General features: G+C 42.0%; 3 protein-coding genes across 9 annotated transcripts in view; 1 reads left to right on the top strand and 2 right to left on the bottom strand.

Annotated features, from left to right (window-relative positions):
- MBTD1 (mbt domain containing 1) overlaps positions 1 to 7,775 on the top strand; it is a 35,609-nt gene extending 27,834 nt beyond the window's left edge. For 6 of the 7 annotated variants that reach the window (XM_084218248.1, XM_084218243.1, XM_084218245.1 and 3 more), the window contains one exon: positions 3,879 to 7,775. In XM_084218248.1, the coding sequence (XP_084074374.1) occupies positions 3,879 to 3,997 (119 nt within the window). In that variant the 3' untranslated portion in view covers positions 3,998 to 7,775. The remainder of the gene's footprint in view (positions 1 to 3,878) is intronic. The other variant, XR_014616617.1, reaches the window with a different exon arrangement.
- A 459-nt stretch (positions 7,776 to 8,234) lies between these two features.
- On the bottom strand, positions 8,235 to 10,814 carry LOC311161096 (nucleoside diphosphate kinase). Its single transcript, XM_084218386.1, has 5 exons — positions 10,697 to 10,814; positions 10,361 to 10,493; positions 9,720 to 9,821; positions 8,914 to 9,026; positions 8,235 to 8,471 (listed from the first exon to the last, which is right to left on the bottom strand). The coding sequence occupies exons 2-5, from the start codon at positions 10,487 to 10,489 to the stop codon at positions 8,354 to 8,356; spliced, it is 462 nt and encodes a 153-aa protein (XP_084074512.1). The 5' UTR covers positions 10,490 to 10,493; positions 10,697 to 10,814; the 3' UTR covers positions 8,235 to 8,353.
- A 4,290-nt stretch (positions 10,815 to 15,104) lies between these two features.
- On the bottom strand, positions 15,105 to 17,078 carry LOC311161097 (nucleoside diphosphate kinase-like; the record flags this gene model as incomplete). The annotated part of the gene is made up of 4 exons (XM_084218387.1): positions 15,105 to 15,222; positions 15,556 to 15,668; positions 16,324 to 16,425; positions 16,950 to 17,078. 4 exons carry the CDS (start codon positions 17,076 to 17,078, stop codon positions 15,105 to 15,107), a joined length of 462 nt encoding a protein of 153 aa, XP_084074513.1.
- Between the last annotated feature and the right edge of the window lie 5,634 nt (positions 17,079 to 22,712).

Genomic DNA, 22,712 nt, shown 5'->3' on the forward strand with positions numbered 1-22,712 from the left:
CTGGTTTTTGAGAGTGGGTGACTATCAATCAGAGCCATTTCTCAGTGAACAGTCAGAGTTGCCTGATGCAGTTTAACTTGAGCATTTATTTTAGTTTGACTTGATGTTTAGAGAGGAAGATACCTGTTGAAAAGAAACCTGTCAGTTTGTCTAGGCCACCCGTGGCAGGTGAGGTGTGGAGGAGCTTCTCCGGGGATGATTCCTCCTCCATACTGAGCCCATCCAGCACAGACAGCCCCTGAGGCCTTCCAGCCTCCCAGGAATAGCCAGGAGTGTAATCCCAGCCTCCAAACAGGTAACTGGTCACGGCAGTGTTTCACTGCAGAGTGGGAAGCTATGGTCCAGGGTGTCATGTGCTGACTCGTCTAATCTTTCTTTTTTTCCCTTTTTTTTCCTTTAAATTTTAGTTGGTTTAATTTTTTCTGCTAGAGAGCTTTTTATTCTTGCTGATGTACCATGTCACTGAATTAATCATAGCTGAGGGTTGCAGCTGGCTTAGAATTTCAGAGGAAGAAGGTTGAGGTGTGACTTACTGAGAATCCCAGAGGGGCTCTGCAGATTGTTAAGATACAAAAAACGCACCCTGTAAAACTGAATGGTAATGTGGATCTGGGAGTTTTGGATGTAAGTAGGTCATTATTGTGTCTTATCCTTTGCAGAGAAAATAACCGTATGCTGTAAATAGATCTTTGTGACTGTATCAGAAAAAGGCAGTTATCTGGGAAAATAGCTTCAGAATATGTTATTTGAATTTTTGTGGATTACTAAGAAAATATATTTGAAGCAGTGTAATGGTGCATCTGTATGAGTGAGCAGAGAAAAACTCTTTAAAATTAATTGGTAATATTGAAATCGATTAAAATGTTGAACTTCTTTAAGTATAGTTTACATAATCAATCTTCAATTATAATTATATTTCAATTATAATTATATTACGTAATCAATCTTCAATTATACAAATTCACTTCAAGGATCTGGTAGTTTTTCTCTTCCCTTTTCCTGATATCTCTAACAACATAATGCAGCAAATTATTGCTAACAAATATATTGTAGCAATAGGAGCTGTCATACAGACTGGATGACGTTCTCCCTGCAGTACAGTTGCCAGGTTGATAGATTTAGCTTCAGATTTGCTTGATTACTCCCTTAAGCTTGCCTTAGTCTGCACAGGCTGCCCTGTCAGCACTCTGTACTGACTCTGGAATACATCCAGAACAGTTTCTCTTGTCCATGTGTTATCCATTAACAGATTGGGAAAAAAGGGACCCAAATGCCACCTTTGGACCCTGAGGAAAACCTTCACTCTCTTCTGCACACCTCTCAACACTTCTGAAGGAACGCTTTAGTTTCACTTCATGTTCCTGCTGGTCTGTACGTGCCATGTTTAACAAGTCCTTGATGCCAAAGAGAAGCCTTGCTTATGGGAGAGTGTTCTGGAGCATCTATTTCTGCCCAAATGTTCTTTTGTGCTAAATCTACACCTGTATTGCATTTCTATAGTGCAAAGACATACACAGTCTGAATTTCTGTATCATTAGATCTTGCAGTTCCTATGAAACACCTGTATTCCTTGGTTTCTGATACTCTGTGATCAGTTGAGGGGATGATTATGATGAATTGAGGGGAACTTTTCAACACTGAGTTTTGGGAAGGCTGGACAAAGTTAATTTTGTTTGTGGTATGGTTAGCCTTGTCATTGTCCAAAGATAGATAGATATATATTGAAACCAGCAAGACCATACCTTTTCAGTCTCTGGGAAGGAGGCATCACCTTGATACCATCTAATCAATATAAAGCATGTTTGAGATTGGCCAGAACTCATTAGTTATGTGCATATTCCTCAGCATCATTCATTGCCTGATACTGCAGTAGCTGTAGGTCATATGCAGACACAGTGCAGGGGATGTTTTCATGGCTTTGAATGGAATCAGTGGAAGATTAGTAACAAAACAGCATCTGTTCTGAAACTTTTTGTCCATGGGAGATCTCAGTAAGGGTTCAAACCCAGTTCTTTCCCCTTTTGTATCATCATGAGCACAGGAGAAAAGTTCAGCTTTTCACCTTGGTTTGTATGAAGTGGTTTTGCTCTCTAGGCAATTACTGGTGCTGCTTTAGGGTGCATGAGTACTTTGCATCTTTCAGTCATCTGAAATGATCTCTTGAGCACTGAAATTCACCTGTTCGACTGCTTCATTTTTAAAAAGAACGTACAGCCAGTCTTGCAGAAGAAGAGACTGTTCCCAGAGATTCACATGACTGTGGAGCATATTGCTCTATTTATATTGGTTTTGGGAGGTTTGAATGTCATGACATCTGACAGTGTGTCTCTGTGTCCTGGCAAATCACTGAGACAATGTAAAAAGGAAGTACCTTGCCCAATCTGCATTCCTTTTTCCTTCAGTTGGATGACTTCAGTTAGTTTTCCTTTTTCTTTTTTCAAGCAATTTGGTGTGTAGCTGTAACTAAGCTTTTCTAATGGAGGATTGTAGTTAAAAGCTGTGTAATATGAACAAATAAAGTAAGAAATCATTAAATATCTAAATGTTACAACTTTGGTTCAAATGAGCCAGAGGTAATACATATCATGGCAACCGCTGTTACTCCTGTACCTGCAGGAGCTTCCTGCTCAGGGGAGAGAAGGGAAACAACATGCATGGTGGGTTGGTTTGTATCTCTGACCTCTGTATAGCCTTTGCTTAAGGCATTGCAGCATAGCCAAGTAGCCAGTTGTGTGTCTTATCATTTAGACAGCACTTTGGTGCCCCTCAGAGATCAGGAATCTTGGTCAGAGTTGGGCATGGTGCAGGGAAAAGTATTTGGGAGAAAAAAATAAGGAAGGAATTGTGGGCTCTGTAGGTGGGAGGAGGAATCTATTAAAGAATGATGAGGAGAGCTTGCATTATGCTGCAGCAGCTTTTGACATCTTCTACTATCATAATTTTCAGATTTTATTTTTATTTAACTCAAGATCTTGTTTCAACATAGAATATTTACAAAAGAATAATCAAACAGCTTGTAATTTACTGCAGGGCTATCAGTAGCAGCAGGTTCTGGGTTGGGGTGTTTTCCTTTCACTGCATATTTCTGCATTTCAAGACACGTTGACAAGGTATGTAAACTATATATTGAATAATTATGAACTTTGGTACTTTTCTTATTGATTTAGTCATAGAGAATAATTTATTTTTGTGTAAGCAACCCTTTAATGTGGCTACTGCACCTTTAATGAATGTTTGCATGTTTTGTTTTCAGTGTTCTTTTCATTGTGCTCATATTTTGATAATCATCTCTATTTGTTAGTGAAACCAGGGAAGTAATTGTGACATTGCTATCCATAATATCTTTCTCTTAATCTCATTTCTATTTAATTTTGACAAAAGAAGAGAAGATTAAAAGTACAAAAATTGTTTTGCTTTAATGAAACTTACCTTCTGGGATCTTAAAATTTTATTGATGGATTGAGAAATCTTTATTAATGTGTTTTGTCATCTCACATAGACTGTTTGCAATAACTGTTTGCTAAGTAATTTGAATTGTAGGTTAATGTTGGCCTTTTCCAATTTTCACTTGCATAACAATTAAATAGGAAGCAAAGTGGTTTAAAAGTTTAAGTGGTTTAAAATGCTAAAATACTCAGTTCTTGAGAAAATCTGGTGGAGAATATATTATTGTAAGTAGTTTGAAATCTGTTAATATTAGAGCATAACTTACAGTTCCATCTGCAGTCAAAGTGTCGGTTATCTGTGGGATCCTGAGCATTAAAGCATCACTGAAATGTGGCATATAAGAAAATGGGGAATCTGGGATGCTCCCAATATCAATAATATTAAGCAAATTTAAGTTATATAGATGTTTAATGTGAATTTTTGATTTGTAGTGACTTCGTTACAGCTGAAGGAGGAGTTGCTGGATGGAGAGGAGTACAGCTTCCTGCAGGGAACGTCTGACCAGGAAAGCAATGGCTCCGCCAGCTACTACATCAAACAGGAACCCTGAGGCAGCTCCCAGGAGTGAGGGGCACAGCATCGGTGATAAGAAAAGAACCTTTCACCAAGACTGACTGATTCTGTTCCCACTTGGATGGTGCAGTTCAGGTGACTGTGCCTGGGGTGCTTTGCTAAACATAGATGAATTAGACTCCGTTCAGAATTTTTTGGAAGGGCGCGGAAACTATTTTAGTGAAAAAGATTTTTTCAATTTATTAAAAACAAAAACAAAGGACACTTTTGTGTTGTATTTGAAGCTTTTGAAAGAATTTTGTAATATTTTCAAGTTCAGATTTATTGTGCATTGTTAACAAGAACTGAAATTCTAATTTTTTTGTAAGATTAAAGTTTATTTAGCATGATTGTGGGAAGCAGTTGGAGGAAGATATAGTTGCAAATACAAATGAACTGTCATAACAAATGAACCTTTTTGGTACAAGTTGGGAGACTGTTAGACTCTTGTGAACTGCACTGGTCACGCCTCTGTTTTTTTAATTGTGAAAATAAGGCTTTAAAGCCCTGATTTAAAGGCATAAATTATATACGGAAGACAGTCCTGTAAAGCTCTACTCAGTGAGTAGCCCCAAGTGCAACGGAGCCATCGCCTGAGGAAGATTTTACCTTTTCAAGTTGTTTTTATTTAGTTTAAAATACCCTTTTTTATATAAGGTTTTTGTTTTTTTAACATTCTTTAGGGTCTGATTCAGTGCCCATTAATATCAGTAGCCTTGTCTCTGCCGACCATAGTGGGCATTGGATTGGATCTATAAAGCTCTTGTCTGCATATGAATGTCTGTAGTCTTGGAATGCTTCAGCAAATGTTTACAGACTCCAATACCAAACTGGAACTTCAGAAAATTCTGTCATTGGAAGATTAGTTGTAGCTCTGAATTTTGACTGAAGAAGCAGCTTAGATGGACAGTCGCTAAGGATTCCCTTGGTAGTGGGAAGGAACTTGTGAGTATTCTTGTGATTTTTTTTTTTTTCCCATTCAGAAAACCCTAAATGTTTCTTTACCATCTTAAATATTTATCTGTGATCATTCAGATGATGTGCCACATCGTTTCAGGTGACCTGAAAGGAGCCCTGCATTGTGGATTAAAAATTAGTTCAGTCCTGCATAGCCTGCAATATTTATGTCTTGCTGCAATAGTGTAACACAGGAGTTGAGAACAGTATCAAAATCACATGGTTTTAGTCTATAATTCATAAACTGGATTTGCCTATTGCCTGGAATTCTTGTCTCATGTCAAGCATCCCATTGGTCCCAACTGGTCAACTTCCAAATTTTTACAAGGCAAAAGTCACATAAAAGGGTGAAAATTATGACCATTTAAACACAAAGTATTTTTGCAGAAGCTCTTAATAATTTGGATTTTATATTTCCCATTTTTAACTTTTGTACATTTTTGTAAATGGAGTTGATGAGTGAGGTGGTTGATCAGCCCTGCAGAGCTGTGACTGAAAGAATGTGCATCAAGAGCTTTAGCTTTTACCAGTAAGGTTCATTTATTAAACTCTCAGGAATTATAAGTTCTGTAAGCGCTTCTGGGTCTTCACAGGTCCCTTTTAGAGTAGTACAATGATCATCTGACTCTTGACCAGAAATTAAGACTTTATAATTTTTGATCAATTTTTTTTTTAAGACATCTGTATCCTACAGCCTAAGAAGTGTTTTAAGGATATCAACCCCATAGAGCCCCGGGAGACCATTTTTTTGTATATTGTTGTTTGAGCTTAAAAAAAAAAAAGTTGCATAGAAAGTTAAAAACCAGCAATTTTATTATTTTCTAACGTATTGCTCCAACTTTGGGTACATAGTATTAGTGATGTACACAGGTTTACCTCATTCTATGCAAGAGGGGTTAATGATGTAAAGTTTTGTATTTACTACAGGAAGTAAAATGTGCTGTATGTATAGTGTAGGAATGTCTGGAATTCTTTCCTCCCTTACTGGTAAAATTTCTTAAATTACAACCTGTTTTTAGCAACAGCTTCTTCTGTTGATGGAATCTGTTAATCTGATTACAAGAATCTATAACTTCAGGTGGTAAAGACATTTTAGCTCCCTAAAATGGCCATAAAAAGGACTTTGTTGGACCTGGTAGTCTTCAAACAGCTTATCTCACACACCCATGAGGTTTATTTTGGACATCAAAATAAACAACAGCCTAGATTGGAGAACTAGGATTAGAGACCATTCTAGTGACAGTTTGAGCCTTGCTTGTTTTCCTGTGTTCTCAATTTAATCTGCTGTAAAATCCAGCTCTGGAAGCATTGATTTCATTTGGTAAGTATAGCACTATTGATTTTTTTTTTCATTTTTTTTTTAATGCAACAACTTGCAGGTTGTCCCATCAGCTGCAACAAGATTCTCACAGTCTTGCTTTCTTCTCTCATCAACAGCTTCTGACTTCAGTAGAAAAACTGTTGCAGTAATAAGTGTGTCATAATGTAGAGGATTGGGCTAGTTAATGATTGAGGTGCATTGCCTGGTCACTAAACTGAGTATTGCCCCAGCTCATCCCTGATTTCTGAGTCAGTCTTCAAATGTCAAGAGGTAAAATTAGTCCTTAACACACTTCCTGTGTTGGGAGAAATATAAGAATCTGTTCTAAAATCTGTCAGTCTTTATAATATTGTTATTCATCAAACACTAAAGTTTGTGAGGTGATGTATGTTCTCAGGTACCTGTGTGACTTCAGCAGTTGGTGAAATGCCTTTTGTGTCTCTGGGTTCACAATATGCCTCAGTTGTGTAATTGTCAAGTACAGTGACGTCTGTGTGCTAAGCAAACCACGGAAGGAGCTGCTGGAAGTCACTTGCTGAGGAGCAGCTCAGGGAAAACCTGAGCAAGGTGCTACTAGGGATGTGATCCCCAGAGAACCTGAGGGGTGTCGGTGGCAGCTCCCTGGCTTTGCAAAGCATTCCTGTGGCTCTGGGATGTTTCTCATGGCTTTCAAGCTGTGGTACCTGCCTGAGGGAGCAGCAAATGTTGGACGCCTAAAACCTTCAATGGGGTCGGACTAATTCTGGCATTTGGCACAGCAGGTTTTTCTGACCATGAGGCAGCCCAAGCCCTGTCCCTGACTTGGCTGCTGTCCTTCTTGTTCCAGATCTCTCTGATGATCTTTGATTATTACACTATTTTCAGTAGAACTCTCTAACCTGTTCCTTTCTGCATCTGAGGAAGGCTACAGCAGTTACTGATTCCTTGTTCTACAGATACTAACACGGGTTTCAGTGTTTGTTTTGGGTTTTTTATTGTTGTTTTCTGTGATGTGAATACCCTCCCTTGATCTTTGTACGATGGTGCTAATACATTTGGTAACAATCCTTTATTGGGAAGGGATTTTTAAAAACTGTGATTTCAGCTGAATTTTTATTCCTTTTGATTTTTTTTCATATTTAAAATGAAAAGCCACAGCCATTTATACAAAAAAGGCATCAGCTTTGGCCCCTGGGAAATTGTTGGGGCAGGAATCAAGAATAAACAAATGGGTTTTTACGTAATTTCTGTATGTATTTGATATATAGATCAATATCTGTACAAATTTAATCTTTTATTTTCTTGGTAATTTGTGTGGTCAGTGAGGGAGTATTTAAAGCTTTCTCATGCAATGTACATAACAGTGGAAAAATGCTTTTGGAAAAATTAATGTTACTTTCATTTTTACAAGACTGCAGATTTTCAGCATGGATGTGAAAAGCATTAAAATCATAACTTTGTGTACAAGATGAAAATAATTCACTAAATTTGCCTTTTTTACACAAAATAAAAATGATTAAAAGTCTTTTTCTGAATAGTGATTGTTTTGCTTAAAACACTCTTAACCTTATTAAAAATACACAGTCTGTAATAACATTATTATTTTAAGTATATTGGTGTGACGACAAAGCGTATTGGGGCCCTGAGCACAAGGTAAGGGGTTTGATAAGAGGTGAATTCAATAAGCATTTCGGAGAGCAAGCTTTGCACTCATCTCATTTAATTTAGTATTAATATTTGTGTAAGGAGGAAAATTTTGGAGAGCTTTATAGATCCAATCCAATGCCCACCCCCCTTTTGTCCTCTAGCTGTGTTGGAAGTAGATCCAGCCTCCCTCCAGCTCTCCTGGTGCAAATTTGCTGCTGCTTGAGTCCAACAGCTGTGCCAGGGTCACATGTCAGTGGCTCCTGAATTATTAAAATGTCCTTTGTGAGTATTTGAACAGGGGCTCTGTTGTAAGTGAATGCACCACAAGGAATTAGTTCACACCCATTTATTTGACAGTCACTTTCAGTACTAAGATAACTGTGGTTGCTCCCAGAGCAGCAGCTGGAATGAGATGAGGTGTTGGAAGGCACATATCACTGGGGGAACCCATCACTCATAGATCCAGTCATGTGCACAGGGCTTGAAGTCGATGAGCTCTGCAGGTTTGAACCACAGGTTGATCTCCTTCTGTGCACTCTCCACAGAGTCGCTGCCATGGATGATGTTCCTGTGGAAGAAGACAAACATCGATCCCTATAAAAATACCTCCAGCAGCCTTGTTCTCAGTTTGCAAAAACGTGGATGAAGCATCTAGAGTGGGGAGACTATTGCTGTTATTTCAGGTAGGGTGTTCAAACACCCATCCCCCGCCTCCAGGAGCTAATTATGCCTACCAGGGTCACTCTAGAGCTACTGTTCTGCAACAGCCCCTGCCTGAGCTTACATGCTGCTTTGGGGAGGAGCTGGACTGCAAACAAAGTCAGCTTTGTACCACTTTCCTAAGTAGCAGGTATGCACTGTGACCTGCAAATGAAATACAATCACACTAAGGTCTCTACCACCAATTTTGGCTTTCTAGAATAGACTGCCAACAGTTTTTGTGTTGGCAGGTAAACAGCGAAGTAGGAGTTGTTGAGTTGTTATTATCAATTAATAAACTGAGTACAAACCTTCCCACTTGAATGCAAAAATCACCACGGATGGTGCCAGGCTTGGAGTCTGCAGGGTTGGTTTCCCCCAGCATTACTCTCCCAGTTTTAACCACATTGAGTCCTTCCCATACCTTAAGATAAAAAACACAAAAATTCTGTTAAGCCATGCTTATGCAAAATACTGACAATTCAGCTTTGCTCTACCATACTTTGCAAAGAAACAAAGGTTCTACCATTAAAGATATTGACCTTGCCTGGATTATCTTGGGCTTGTAAAGGTGACAAGAGGAAAAAACATATGAACTGGAAGTAATTGTAAAAAGGACTATCAACATTGTTACTGCAGTGAAGGAGATACTTTACCAAGCCTCATAGTTAATGTACAAAGCCAACTCCCAACCCTTTGTGTTGTGGTGGAACAGGGACACCCTACTGAGTGTTCTCTCCTAGTTCACACCAGGAGATGCTACTAGAGCAAGTACCTTGTTTTGGGGTAATGTAAAAATGAATGACACAGAAGTTGGGGTTTTGTGTCAGAGAGCCTGACCTTTTTCTGCCCAAAACAGATTCTTTTTGCAGAAGATTTGCTTTCAGGAATTCTGCTTTATACATTTATATATTAGGTGTTTTAGTACCCATTTTATATGCGCACTTTTCTTATTATAGAGTAATTTCACGGTCCTAATTTTTTCTTCTACCACTATCAGAACAAGGTAGTTTGAAAAAATGTTTCTGCAGTGCTATCTCTGAATATTCTTAATAATTCATAGAGCAAGAAAAATATATTCAAGAAAATACTCTTAAACTGAAATGAAGTCACTTACCATGGCCACAACAGGTCCAGAGTTCATGTATTTAACCAAACCAGGGAAGAAGGGGCGGTCTTTCAGGTCAATGTAATGTTGTTTGAGAAGGTCTTCAGAGGCCTTTAAAAGGACAGATGTAACTTTAAATATCATTTTCTGAATGTCATTGAACAAAAGGTGTTACAGATGTAAGACTATGGCGTTAGTGACTAGATTCACAATTAATGGTACCAACAATGCTGCAATGCTATTGTGTGTATCAGTGGGAGCTCCTGCTGTAATATTAAAGGAGTTCTTTGTGGTTTTGCTGGGAATTGTCAATATGATTTCTTTGCACGGCAGTGAGCATCTGCGATAAGCAGAGTACGGGGAGTACAGGATCCCGGGGTGATGTTACCCAACACAACTTTCCAGCCTAGGCCATTCCAGCTCTCAATCGGGCTGCATTAAACCTCTGAAGCAAAATTCGCTGGTTTTGGAAAGGGCAGAAGCCGTGTGCCGGGCAGGAAGAAGGGCCTGACGCGCGCTCCAGCACATCCGCCATCTAGCCCCAGTTCTGCCGCAGGAGTCCCCGCAAGGGGAGATTCTCGGTGTGGGTGTGGTGAGCCCTTCTCGGGCAGGGCAGGGACGTGGTTGGGGGGCAAGGCGCGGGCACTCACGTGTACGAACTTCATGGCCACGAGCCGGAACCCTTTCTGCTCGAACCGCTTGATGATCTCCCCGACCAGCCCGCGCTGGACGCCGTCGGGCTTGATGGCGATGAAGGTACGCTCGCCGTTCCCCGCCATAGCGCTGCGGGCGGGAGCGTGGCGTGAGGGGACGCGCGGCCTCAAGGTCGGCGACGGCCATGGCGGTACCGCCCTGCCACGCGGCACCGCCACGGAATGTCCCCTCGGCCTCACCGAGCCCGCCCGGCCCCGCCGAACACTGCCCAGCCCCTCCGCCTGCATCCCCCATGCCCCTGGAGCGCGGGGCCCGACCCGGCCCGGCCTCACCTGTCAGGAGCTGCCGCCGCCGCTACCCTCCGCACCGCTGCCGCCGGAGGAAGAGGCACAGGAGGAGGCGTGCACGCCACGGATCCCCCGCCCCGCGCAGAGGAGGAGCCGCCGGGCCGGCGGCGTTTCGGGGGCGGGATCGCCAGCGCCAAGCGGAACCGGGCCGGGCCGGGATGAGGTGGGACTAGACGGGAGAGCGGTCGCTTCCAGGCCCAGGGGCCGAGGGGTGGCTCTTGGCCAGGCCTGGCCGCAGCTGTCGCCTCCGCCGCCTCGAGGGTTATTTACAGACGCAACAACTGTGGCATAAGCCTTTAAGGCACTGAAATGACGGCGGATGTTTAACACAACTAGATAATTTTTTACTAATTTTTTGCTGGGTTGGATACTTTCAGGTATCCCCGCGGCCTGAGGATTGGTCCTGCCAACCAGGCTGCACTGCACAGCATGGCTACAGCTCTTCGAAGGCATATTTATCACAGAAAAGTGATGTGGAACTCATAACACAGGAACATTATTGATAATTTTATTGGGAAGATGAAGCTGCCAAGTGTCAAAGCCTCACAGTCCCTGAACCCATGTCAAACATGAAGCATGGAGTGTGTTGTTACTTTTTATGATGTTTACTACTGGGCTCTTTCCTAGTTGATAAGCCCCTTTGCCTGAGCAAGTTATAATTGCGCACCATCACTGCAGCTGGGATGTCAATGAAATAACCTCTGCAGTCCTTGCACTGTCTCTTACTGAGGGGTCAACTCGTGGTTTCACACTGGACCTGCCCAGACACCTCACTCATGCGGGATTGCTGGCCTCCACCTCCTCCCAGTCACATCACATTAGAAACACTAATCAGCAGCTTCCTGACAACCCAAACACCTCCAGATAACCACAATTCTCTATTTTGTAGACTTGAGACATCTCAAGTAACCTTTCAAGCAAAGTTTAAACTGGAGACCACTCATCTCATGCTCAGGTTTGTCACATATTCCCTTTCCTCCATCTTCTTTTAACCTAATGATTTATCTTCTATAACACTGAATATATTCAGAAGAGAGGCTCACAGCCTTGTGAAATACACAGCTGTGTTTTGTGTCAGGCACATACGGGCAATGTGTGTGTTATGAACAAAAAAAGGGTTATCCATTTTTTTAGATTGCAAAGCTCACAACTGAAACCAATAACTGCCAAATGGGAGTCCTAATGTTATAAATTATTGACTCCACAGCCAAATTAAATAAAAAATTTGACAAAGATTTATTAATTACAAATTGAAAAAAAAATCCGCCACAGCCAAGACAGCGTCAACTCTGGAAATTGGCGCTGGGTGAACCTGGATCCAACTGACAGAGTGCCAGCGTTTCCCTGGAGGTTCACCCCCGATCGTCTCCTCGTACCGCCTGCTTATATACCCTATATTCTTCCCGAGGCCTGAATAACACAGGATGTCCCTTGTGTTTGTTCATACGTAGAGTTAGAACATAGGGATGCAAAAGTCAGTCCTGGTGCTTCTACAGTCCTCTCAGTCCTTCCTGGATGTTCTTTTCACGTGGATGGCCCAAAAGGCATGCCTCGATGTCTGTATAGCTGTCTTTCACATGTATTCGGGTGGTGCCGGTGTTTTGGGAAGCCCAATGTAATCAGCTCCTGGTGTTGCCTTCGTGAATAGTCGAGAGAGTTGACGTTCATGGCCGAGGAGGCTCCTTTCATAAGCTAGACTTGATGTTATCTTTAGCATGTTCCGGGAACTGTTTGAATAGAAATGAGATTCTGCTCCCGGCAAGAGTGGTCAAGGACATGTGGTGGATCAATGTAATATTTTATACATACATATATTTACTAACAGCATGAATTAATCACTCATATATAACAAAAAGGAGAAAGATCTCCTGCCCATTTATTTCATGTGTACTTGTGATTGTGATATGTGTGGAGACTGACAATGGGATAGTTACAAATTCTAATAATAACTGAGGAAACTAAAGTATGGAAGAAGGCTTTTGAACCTATCTTTTGTTTGCAATTAACCTTGGTTGATGTAGGATCATTTGAATTAAAGCGTTAAGTATGTTGTTTTTTGCTTGCAGTTAGGCCTTAAAGAGTTCTGCAATAATAACCTTTTGAAGTATAATTTTAGAATATTGCTTGTATCCTTGAAACTATAGCTTTGGAATATATATAAAGGAAATATTCTTATCTCACAGCAGAGAAACAAAACAGAGAAAAGCAGCTTGAGAAAGGAAGATGAACATCATCTCAAGGATTTATAGTTTTGACCAAGGGAAGCTGGACATCACTGTTATGAGATTTATAGTCATTGTAATTAAAAGGTGTGAGACAGAGTAGAAATTTTCCAGAGTAGAAATCCATTTTGATTTAGGTGAAATGTACATCTTTGAATTAAGTCTTTAGCTTGCTGTTTAGTCTCACTGCCCTCTTGAAAAGCCTGTGCTTAAGAGAGACTGCTTCAGCCAAAAGACAAGAGATAAGAGAAGAAGAAAGCAAAGCAAGGCAATTCTTCAGAGTTCCTTCTGAAGAATTAGTAGCAAGTGTCACATGAAATCAGTAGAATGAATATGTATAAACCTATTATGAAATTGTATGCATATGCATTTGTAGACAAAGATAAAAACAAGACTTAGACCCCCCAGAGACACGCATGCCTTTTGAGAGGAGTAATCCCTGCATGCATCCAGCGCTGCAATAAACATACCTACTTTACAACTTTCAGGAGTTGTAGAGTTTTTGATCTTTTCTACAAAACAGGTGGACCTACGTCTGGGGGGCGGGACCTCACCAGATGGCATTCGTCTTTCTTCTCTTGGAAACTGAACCACCAACATCTGGGGGATACTCCTTTTTCTGATACCTCCTGAGAAAAATTATATCACCATAGTGTATAGAATTGTGCCGTAAAAATTGGGAATAGAAACTGCTGATGAGTAAAAATTGGGAATAGAAACTGCTGAGAAAGCTTATGAGTTCCCCTATAAATACCTGTAGGCCTCAACTATTGGTGTGCAGTTGGAGGGAAAACTTCCCCCACTGTACCCAGTGCTGTGTTGATCATACTTAACCATATTAATTAATAAATTGATTGCTGCTTGAATATTGGCCTAGTCAAGCTTCTTATTTATAACAGCCTCACCTACAGCTTCATAGTTAGAGCATTTGTTCCACCTCCTTTTACTCATTAATTAAATATAAGACAAAATATTTAAAATTTCATTTTATTTCACTTAAGAAACAGCAAATATTGTTTTATTTTGTGCCATCTCTTTTTAGGAGCTCAATATCACCATAAGGTATCATAAGCCTTCAATTCAACATTCACTGCATAGTTCAGTATTCAGATACAAGAACTCACTGTGGGGGAAAAAAAATTCATGGAGCTTGAGCAACTAATTCCATGAAACTCTTGCTCGGGAAATAAATACATAATATCAGTCCCAACATCCTCATATATACCTTCTGCGTTATTATGACTCTACTTCTTTACATCATTAAATAAATACAAAACAATGGTGATAAAGTAATTTCTAAAACAACTTATCCAAGGACCATTAAAACAACTTATCCAAGGACCATTTGCTTTGTAGTTCCAGCTACTGAGGAAACTACACTAATGGGAACACAGCTAAATTAGCAGCTGGCAAAGCAAACACCACTTATTGCTCTGTGCAATGTCAGAGAGCTGCTGCACTGAAGTGGCTAAAGGTAGAATCTCCCTCATCTATCCTCACATTAATCTTCTTTTCACATAAAAGGACATTTCATCAAGCCTGGCTGGTTAATCGGTCCTTAAAATACTACATAAATCCCATGTGGAAAGAAAAAAGAGCAAGTTGAAACAGTGTCAATGTGGAGGCCAGTTGTCATTTTAGCCTGAGTTGAGCTCTTTATGGGCACAGCATGTTCTGGGGAGAAAAATGGCCTTTTTTTCTGCAGCCATTTTAGGAATGGGGACACACTTGACTTAATATTAAGTAAATCCTCAACATTTGGGCATATTATCAATGCCTTTACACACCATCAGTTGTCCTCTAATGTTTTAGCAAAGTTTTAGCTCTGACTCTGAGCCATTTGCATATTTATTTACCAAATAAATTTTTAACCATTTTTTAATGTTTACCAAAATACCCTCTATGACTATTAAATGCTTCAGAAAATATATATGTTATCTATTCTGTGTTTTCCTCTCATATCTCTCAGTCCTAGAAGCAGCTTTTAAAATGTGCAATTCCATTTATAACTTGACAACTTTTAAATCAAAGGAGCAGCAAGCACTGACTCTAACATCCACAACAGAGCAATTTCACTGTTTTCTGAGGTTTCTACCAGGGAACTCTTTGGAATAGCTAGAGGCTGGCAGCTGCTCATGGACATGGGAGTAACAGAAGATCCAGGCTGGATGTTAATCATAGATCCACTCATGAGCACAGCTTCTGTAATCAACCAGTTCTTCAGGAGTGAACCATAAATTGATCTCTGTCTCAGCACTTTCCACAGAATCACTGCCATGAATGATGTTCCTAGGAAAAGAAAAGGTGAATAAAAGAGAAAAGGAATTCTTAAAGTAAAGTAAGCTTCTTGTTTTGAAGTGATTCCCACTATGGACAGAAGCTTTAAGTAGCAGTAAAGTAGGAAAAGACACAGCATAGGCAGTGCCAGCTTTGCTCCTCATTTTTGTCAATGGCAACAACCATGATTTGATCCCTGTCCTTAGATACTAATATGTCATGGGCACAGGGAATGGCAGCTCCATGTGTAAAACAGAGAAGGATGGAGCACAGTTCCTGCAGATATCATGACATAACACTTGGCATTTAGTGCTTTTGGATGATACCAAATGTTTTAAAATTTACTTTCCAACTTGGATACAGAAGTCCCCACGAATAGTGCCAGGCTTGGAATCGAACGGGTTGGTTTCCCCCAACATCATTCTTCCAGTCTTAATCACATTAAGACCTTCCCACACCTTAAAGAAAAAAAATATTCCATTCAGATTATTAAATTTTTAGCAGCAGACAAATTATACCATCCACAAGAACACAGGGCTGTCCATCATGGCACAAATCACCATCTGAATATTTGCCACAGTGAGACAAATTTATCTCCAATTCTTCTGTCAGATTCTTGAAGCATCTGCTCAGATGGTCCCCTTCTGTACAATCCCTCTCCTCACCCAGGGTGGGGAGAGAACAATTTTCCATCTCAGTATGTCAAACAGTCTCACAGATCTGTTTGCTCATGGGTGAGCTAGGCCTCAACTATTTAACAAATACATTATCAAGGAGAAAAAGAGAACTAAAGTTAAAATGTTCCCCGATCCTTTTTCAGCTTGCTTACTACATGGCATTTCAGAGTGGAGCTTTTGTGCAGGTTTACTGTTTCTCAAGGTCCTGGTTGTAATTCCTTTCTTGGCCCTCCCCTCTTCCTCAAAAAACTGACTCAAAGGAGAGAAAGATTATGAGAAAAGATTAAAGAAAAATAGTTAACAGCACATCTTCCTACTCAGTATTTTAATCCAGATTTTAAAATCCTTTTAAAAATAAACTGGAATTCAACACGTGACACAATCTCATTGCAGGGAAGACAATCAAGCAATGTGGTTTTCCTTGCCAGGAACTCACCATGGCTACAACAGGTCCCGAGTGCATGTACTGCACTAGGCCATCATAGAATGGCCGGTCCTTGAGGTCAATGTAGTGTTCCCTCAGAAGGTCCTCAGACGCCTGGGTTGAAAACCAGACAGACAGAGAAAAAAGCTTACAGTAAGAGCTTAAAGCATAGTGAAACCAAAGAGATAAACCATGGAGCATTGGTAATCCTGAACTTGCACGCACTTTAAAATTCAGTTTTTCTAGCACCTTCTTAGGAGTACTTTTGGTCAATATGAATTTGAACTGTTTATTTTAACTCCAGCTAAACTTAGAAAAGTTTTTGTTGCCCATACAGGCAGTTTATGTGACCTGGGATTTGTAAAAGATACTCAAAGATATTTATTTGGCATAGGAGGCACCTGAAAGAATAGTCTCTTCAGACTAAGGGCATCAGGTTACTAAAATTAGTGTGCTTAGCACGTCTAAAGCATTTAGCCAGAGCTGGGAATTGGAACTTTTCCAAAAACATCCTAAGTACAACTTCTCAAAATTTCATTTTTAAATGTTACAGAGGCCACATTTGTTATAGCATGCTGCCGTACTTGAAGGCTACAACTGATATAAAAAAGTAGACACAGCAATTGAGGAGAGCTTACATGTATTAATTTCATCGCTACCAGTTTGAATCCTTTCTTCTCAAAGCGTTTGATGATCTCCCCCACCAGCCCCCTCTGGACACCGTCAGGCTTGATGGCAATGAAGGTGCGCTCCTCAATGGCAGCCATGATTCTGAGGAGGGAAGCAATAAAATTTGTTATTCCAGGACTGTGTGATCCCAGCCCATCCCAGCCCTGTCTGCTGTAAGTGTAATTAGATTTGCTGCATCTGAATGTCAGTAGTCCATGGTCTCCAACGTTTGGACAAACCAGTGGCAGCACACAGGTTTACCCAAGTGCTGCAGGAGTGAGTTTGAAGCGGTGGAAGGGTGCCAAGTGTAGGAACAGTCAGCGAATGCTGAAATCAGAAAAACTCTGAACGGAAAGGAAGGTAATGATCTCCACAGATCCATCTTCCAGTGCCATGCAATAAATTAATTAATTAGTACACACACAGAGTTTTCACCTGGAAACCAGCAGGACCAGAGGGACTCTGAGCCCTACGCTGAGCACACCTGAGTGGGCAGGTGAGGGATGCAGGGGCTGCGGGGAGGCTCCGCGGGAGGGTGCGGTGACACTGCTCGGGGGCAGGGGGGCCCTTCCCGCTGACCCGCAACCCCCCTTACCCGCTGGTGGCCCAGTGGCTCTGGCAAACCTTGAAGCCTTGTCCCCCGCTGGTGGCCCGGTGGCTGAGGCAAACGGTATCCCCCGCTGGTGGCCTCGGTGAGGGTCGGAGCCCGAATACTCGGCTGTTCCCTGGGTGTCTCTCACAGCCCGTGTCCCCCGCTGTTTCCCCGGTGGCTCTGGCAGCCCGTGTCCCGGTGGCTCTGTTAAGACGTGTCACCGCGGGTTCCCACCCGGTTTAGCCGTGCCCCACCCCCCCGCCCCCGCACACCGGCTGCCGCGGCGACCGCGCGGCCTCCCGCTCGTACAGAGCGCCGTTACCGCCCCCAGCCCCGTTCCTGAGGCGGGGATTCGGGATCCATCCCTGTCCCCGATCCCCCGCCCGGGTACCACCTGCACCCACCCAATGCCTCTTCCCTTAGAGCGAGGGTGCCGGGCTCAGCCCTTCCAGTATTTGTCTTGCCTGCTGGATCCTGGTTTTAATTTAAGAAAAGGCCCATAATGTTACTTTAATAAAAATCTCGTTATCGTACAGTTCTGCTTGTATTTCCTCTTTAAAGAGGGCAATTAACTTTGTTTGGTTGGTTTTTTTCTGGTTATACTATATTAGCTCTTTGAGTCAAAAGACCCTACAACCATTTACCACTGAGCTGCTTTGCCTTGACCATTTTATTGCCTTTAAGAGAACTGAGGATAAAGCATCTGGATGGAAATCCATGCTTGTCCTGTTTTTGCTTCCAAACCGAGATGAACTTCCTGGGCTCCACTTCTTGGCTGTTCTTGAAAGCAAAACAATGAAGATTTTGCTTCTCTCTGGGCAGGACTTCACTGCTTGACAGGGAAAAGTTCAGCTTATTGATAACATGGATTTCCTTACTTGGGATCCCTTCTCTTCACTACAGTCCATCACACATCATGAGGTACTTTTAGTTCTGGTGGGAGACTCCAGATCTGAGCATCTATTCAACCAACCTGCTCTCTTCTATTCAGGGTTGTTTTCCATCACACTTTCCAAGAGCTATGATTTAACAGATGATATTTAAAAAATCAGTGTCATATATTCTAGCAAGTCCTCCTTGAGGCTATTTTGAAATTAGAGTTTCTGAGTAGTCTCCTGACAATGCCAATCCAATTTATTCTCCTGCTTTGATACACATTTATTTAAGATGTTTCATACTATTTAAACAAACTTTAGTGCTGTAATCCTCACTATGGCATAATAATACATAAAAATAGAAGAAAGGTCTCTAGAAACAGGATGTTTATAAAAATATCAAGTTTAAAGCAGCAAAAGGGCATCTATTTACAGTCTTGTTAAATCTACGTCATTTAATGGTTAAAGATTAGTATACTTGCCCTAAGGTGGGCAAGCACGACTTCCAGCTTTACCATAGGTCTGTTCTGTGATCTGTGCCAAGTCTTTTAACCTCATTAAATAAGGGTCAACTCTGCCACTTTTGAGATTAATCCATGATTAGCAGAGCAAGTTGTTACTGTATAAATGAGCTTTTGCTGGTTGCAAATTTTACCAAGATCACTTAACTACATTGGAAATTACATGTTTGTCTAAAATGTGAAGAAGTAGAGAATCAAGACAATTTCCAGAAAATGGACTGATCATGGGAGAGAAGTAAACACCTTCAAAGTTCTCAGTGAGTGAAGTAAGTGTAACTGTTGAGCTCAAACCATTTCCACATTACTTAAAACCATAGAGATTTTTAAAACAGGCCCAAGACAAACGACTGGCTGTGAATGTGTCAGACTTCAGAAGAATTTAACACAGCTCCAGCTTTGCTGGTTTGGCCCCAGTTTTACACTGGTCTCAGCTCACAGCCTCTGTCTGTACCACCAGGAATATTTGGGGTTCTCATCAAAACTCATAATTTGTGCTGTGTGTCTCTTGCTCCTTGTAACCAGAGTCCTCACTCTGACATGCTTGGTTGCTCCAGGATATCCTACTCTTCATTTTCTGAGTGCTGCTATCATTCATGGGTCTTTATCATGATTTCTGTGGTGCTTTAAGGTATAAATCACAATTGAATTAAACTTTTACATAAAAATCCTTCCTCTAGGTAAAGTGCCAGTTAAACTTTTCTAAACCCAGAGTGATCCGAGGGCTGATTTTCTTCCCTGGTAAATTGCAAATCAATTTACTTGGTGGGGGGGGGGGGTCCTGCCTTTAGCCAGAGGTAGAAACATGGGAGAATTGTGTCTTTTGGACTGTGTGGATCCAATGGCCTGGCACATCAGAACCGCAGAAATATGAAGCTTTGGTTGATACTGGTGCACAGTGCACATTAATCCCATTGGGACATGTGGGGGCAGAAGCTGTTTCTAGTGCTGGGGTGACAGAGGGATTGCAGCAGTTGTCCCTGTTGGAAGTTGAAGTGAGCTTGACTGGGAAGTAGTGGCAGAAACATCCTATTGTGACTGGTCCAGAGGTCGCTTGTATTCTGGACATAGATTTCCTCTGGAGTGGCTATTACAAAGACCCAAAGGATTCAGGTGGGTTATTGGAATAGCTGCTGTGGAGGCAGAGGACATTAAGCAATTGAACACCTTGCCTGGACTGTGAGAGAGTCCTTCTGCACTTGGACCTGACGAGTCTGGACTCTTTGGTTTTTAGTCTTCGGATTTGTTTATTATTTCTTCTCTACAGAATTTTATCTCTGCCCAGCTGGGATCTGACCAGCAAGGCAGCCAAAGGCACTCTGACCGCCCACGGGGTGGCAGTGTCTTTTTATAGTAAAAACTACCTATAACATATTTACCTTTTATTCCCAATACCTTTCACCCTTATTAACAAGTGCACCTTCACCATGAACCAATCCACAAGTGCCAACATCACACGGAAGATGGATGACAAGAAGAAGAAAGAAGAACCACAAGACAGGCCCTGATTCCTCCATCTTGTCTCCACAACCCCCTTGTACCAAAGCCCTAAAATCTATATTTTACCCTGTAAATATATCATTCCTGCACCATTCAAACCCAAGTGACTCCCATGTCCTAATACACAGGTGGCACATCCCTAGAAGGGTCCAAGTCAAGCCACCAGGTGCTTTTGGCAACATTCCAGGACCTCCGAGCCCCCAAAGGGTTCTCTCGGTAGCTCTGGACATGCGGACTGATGTGTTGAGCTCCCACACCCTGGGATCTTGGAAATAATTACAAATTGGCCCAAAGAGGAAAACTTTGGTCTGACTGATGAAGAGGAGCAGGAACAGGTGACCCATGCTGAGGAAACTCCACCGTACAACCAACTGCCACAAGAAGAAACACACTACGCTCTTTTCATGTCGGTTCCCTTGTCATAGGGACAAATCAAAAATGGAGAGCAGCTGTATAGAGCCCCACACGACAGGTTGCAGAAACTACTGAAGGGGAAATGTGAACTCAATACTTGCTGAATTCAAAGCTGTCCAGCTGGCCCTGGACGTTATTGAAAGAGAGAAGTGGACAAAGCTATACTTTTTCATGGATTTGTGGATGGTAGCCAATGCTCTGTGGGGTTGGCTGGAAAGGTGGAAAAAGGCCAACTGGCAGCGTAGAGGAAGACCTACATATCTGGGCTGCTGATGAATGGCAAGACATTGCCACTCTGGTAGAGAAGCTACCTGGGAAAGTGCTATGTGGATGCCCATGTCACCAAGAGTTGGGCTAACAAGGAGAAGTAAAACAACAAACAGGTAGATCACGCTGCAAAACTAGAGGTGTTGTAGATAGACTTGGACTGGCAACATAAGGGAGAGCTTTTCCTAGCTTGATAAGCCCATGACGCCTCAGGCCATCAGAGCAGAGATGCCACTTACAAGTGGGCACGAAACCAAGGGGTGGATCGAACCATGGACAGCATCTCCCAGGTTATCAGTGATTGTGAGATGTGCTCTGTGATAAAACAGGCCAAGTGAGTGAAGCCCCTGTTCGTATGGTGGGCGGTGGTCAAATATAAGTATGGGGAGGCCTGGCAGATCAATTACATCGCACTGCCTCAAACCTGCCAAGGCAAGCACTATGTGCTCACAATGGTAGAGGCCACCAATGGATGGTTGGAAACCTACCCTGTGCCTCATGCTACTGCTCAGAATGGTATCCTGGACCTAAAAGCAAGTCTTTTGGAGGCATGGTATCCCTGAGAGGATTGAGTCTGACAACGGTACTAATTTCAAGAATGGCCTTATCAACACCAGGGCTAGGGAACATGGCATTGAATGGGGGTACCATATTTCTTATCATGCACCAGCTGCTGGGAAAGTTGATCAGTGCAACAGACTGTTTAAAACCACCTTGCGGGCACTGGGCAGGGGGACTTTCAAAAATTGGGAGCTGCATTTAGCAGAGGCCACATGGTTAGTTAATACCAGAGGCTCCCCTAACCAGGTGGGACCCTGCCCAATCTGAATCCTTGGGTACAACAGATGGACATAAGGTTCCAGCGGATATCTTTTCCCTACCTATTTCCCAGCATGATGTACCTCTCATGTGTATATGTACCTCATGTACACATGAGAGGTATGCTGGGAAAAACTGTTTGGATTAATTCTGCCTTGAGCAAAGACAAACCAGTCCATGGGGTTGTCTTTGCTCAAGGGCCAGGTTGTACCTAGTGGGTGATACAGAAGGGTGGAGTGACATGATGCATACCTCAATGGGTCAATGTTTGGGGTAAATCGTCCATTACACTGTGCCTGTATCTAGATCTAGATGTATGTATTTATATAATTAGGGTAATGCACAGATGAATAGAGTTATAGATAGATACATGTCTTTGCAGTTGAAATGTATTAATTTAGGTATTGATCATATGGTATGGGATAAGGGGTGAAATGTCTTGGGGATTGGCTTTTTATCCCATACCCATTTTTGTTTTTGTTTTATGTCTGGGGTGGTCACTGCCGCTCCCCTCCTCCTTCCCTGGCTCTAAGTGTATCATGATGGGTGAGAGCCAGCCAGCCCAGGATTTCCTGCAAGAGTTGAGGGTGAGGGACGGTTGCATCCTCCTGGTGGGGTGATTTCATCTCAGTGGCCTGCAGTGCGATCTCTCTGACGAGAGATACTGTTGCCATGTGGCTTTTGCCCATTTTTTTCTTTCCCTTTGGCACTGTGACTGGAGCTTGCTTCTCTGCTGCTTGAGAGCCC

Source organism: Fringilla coelebs (genome assembly GCF_963513975.1).
Source record: "Fringilla coelebs genome assembly, chromosome: 19".
Classification (NCBI taxonomy): domain Eukaryota; kingdom Metazoa; phylum Chordata; class Aves; order Passeriformes; family Fringillidae; genus Fringilla; species Fringilla coelebs.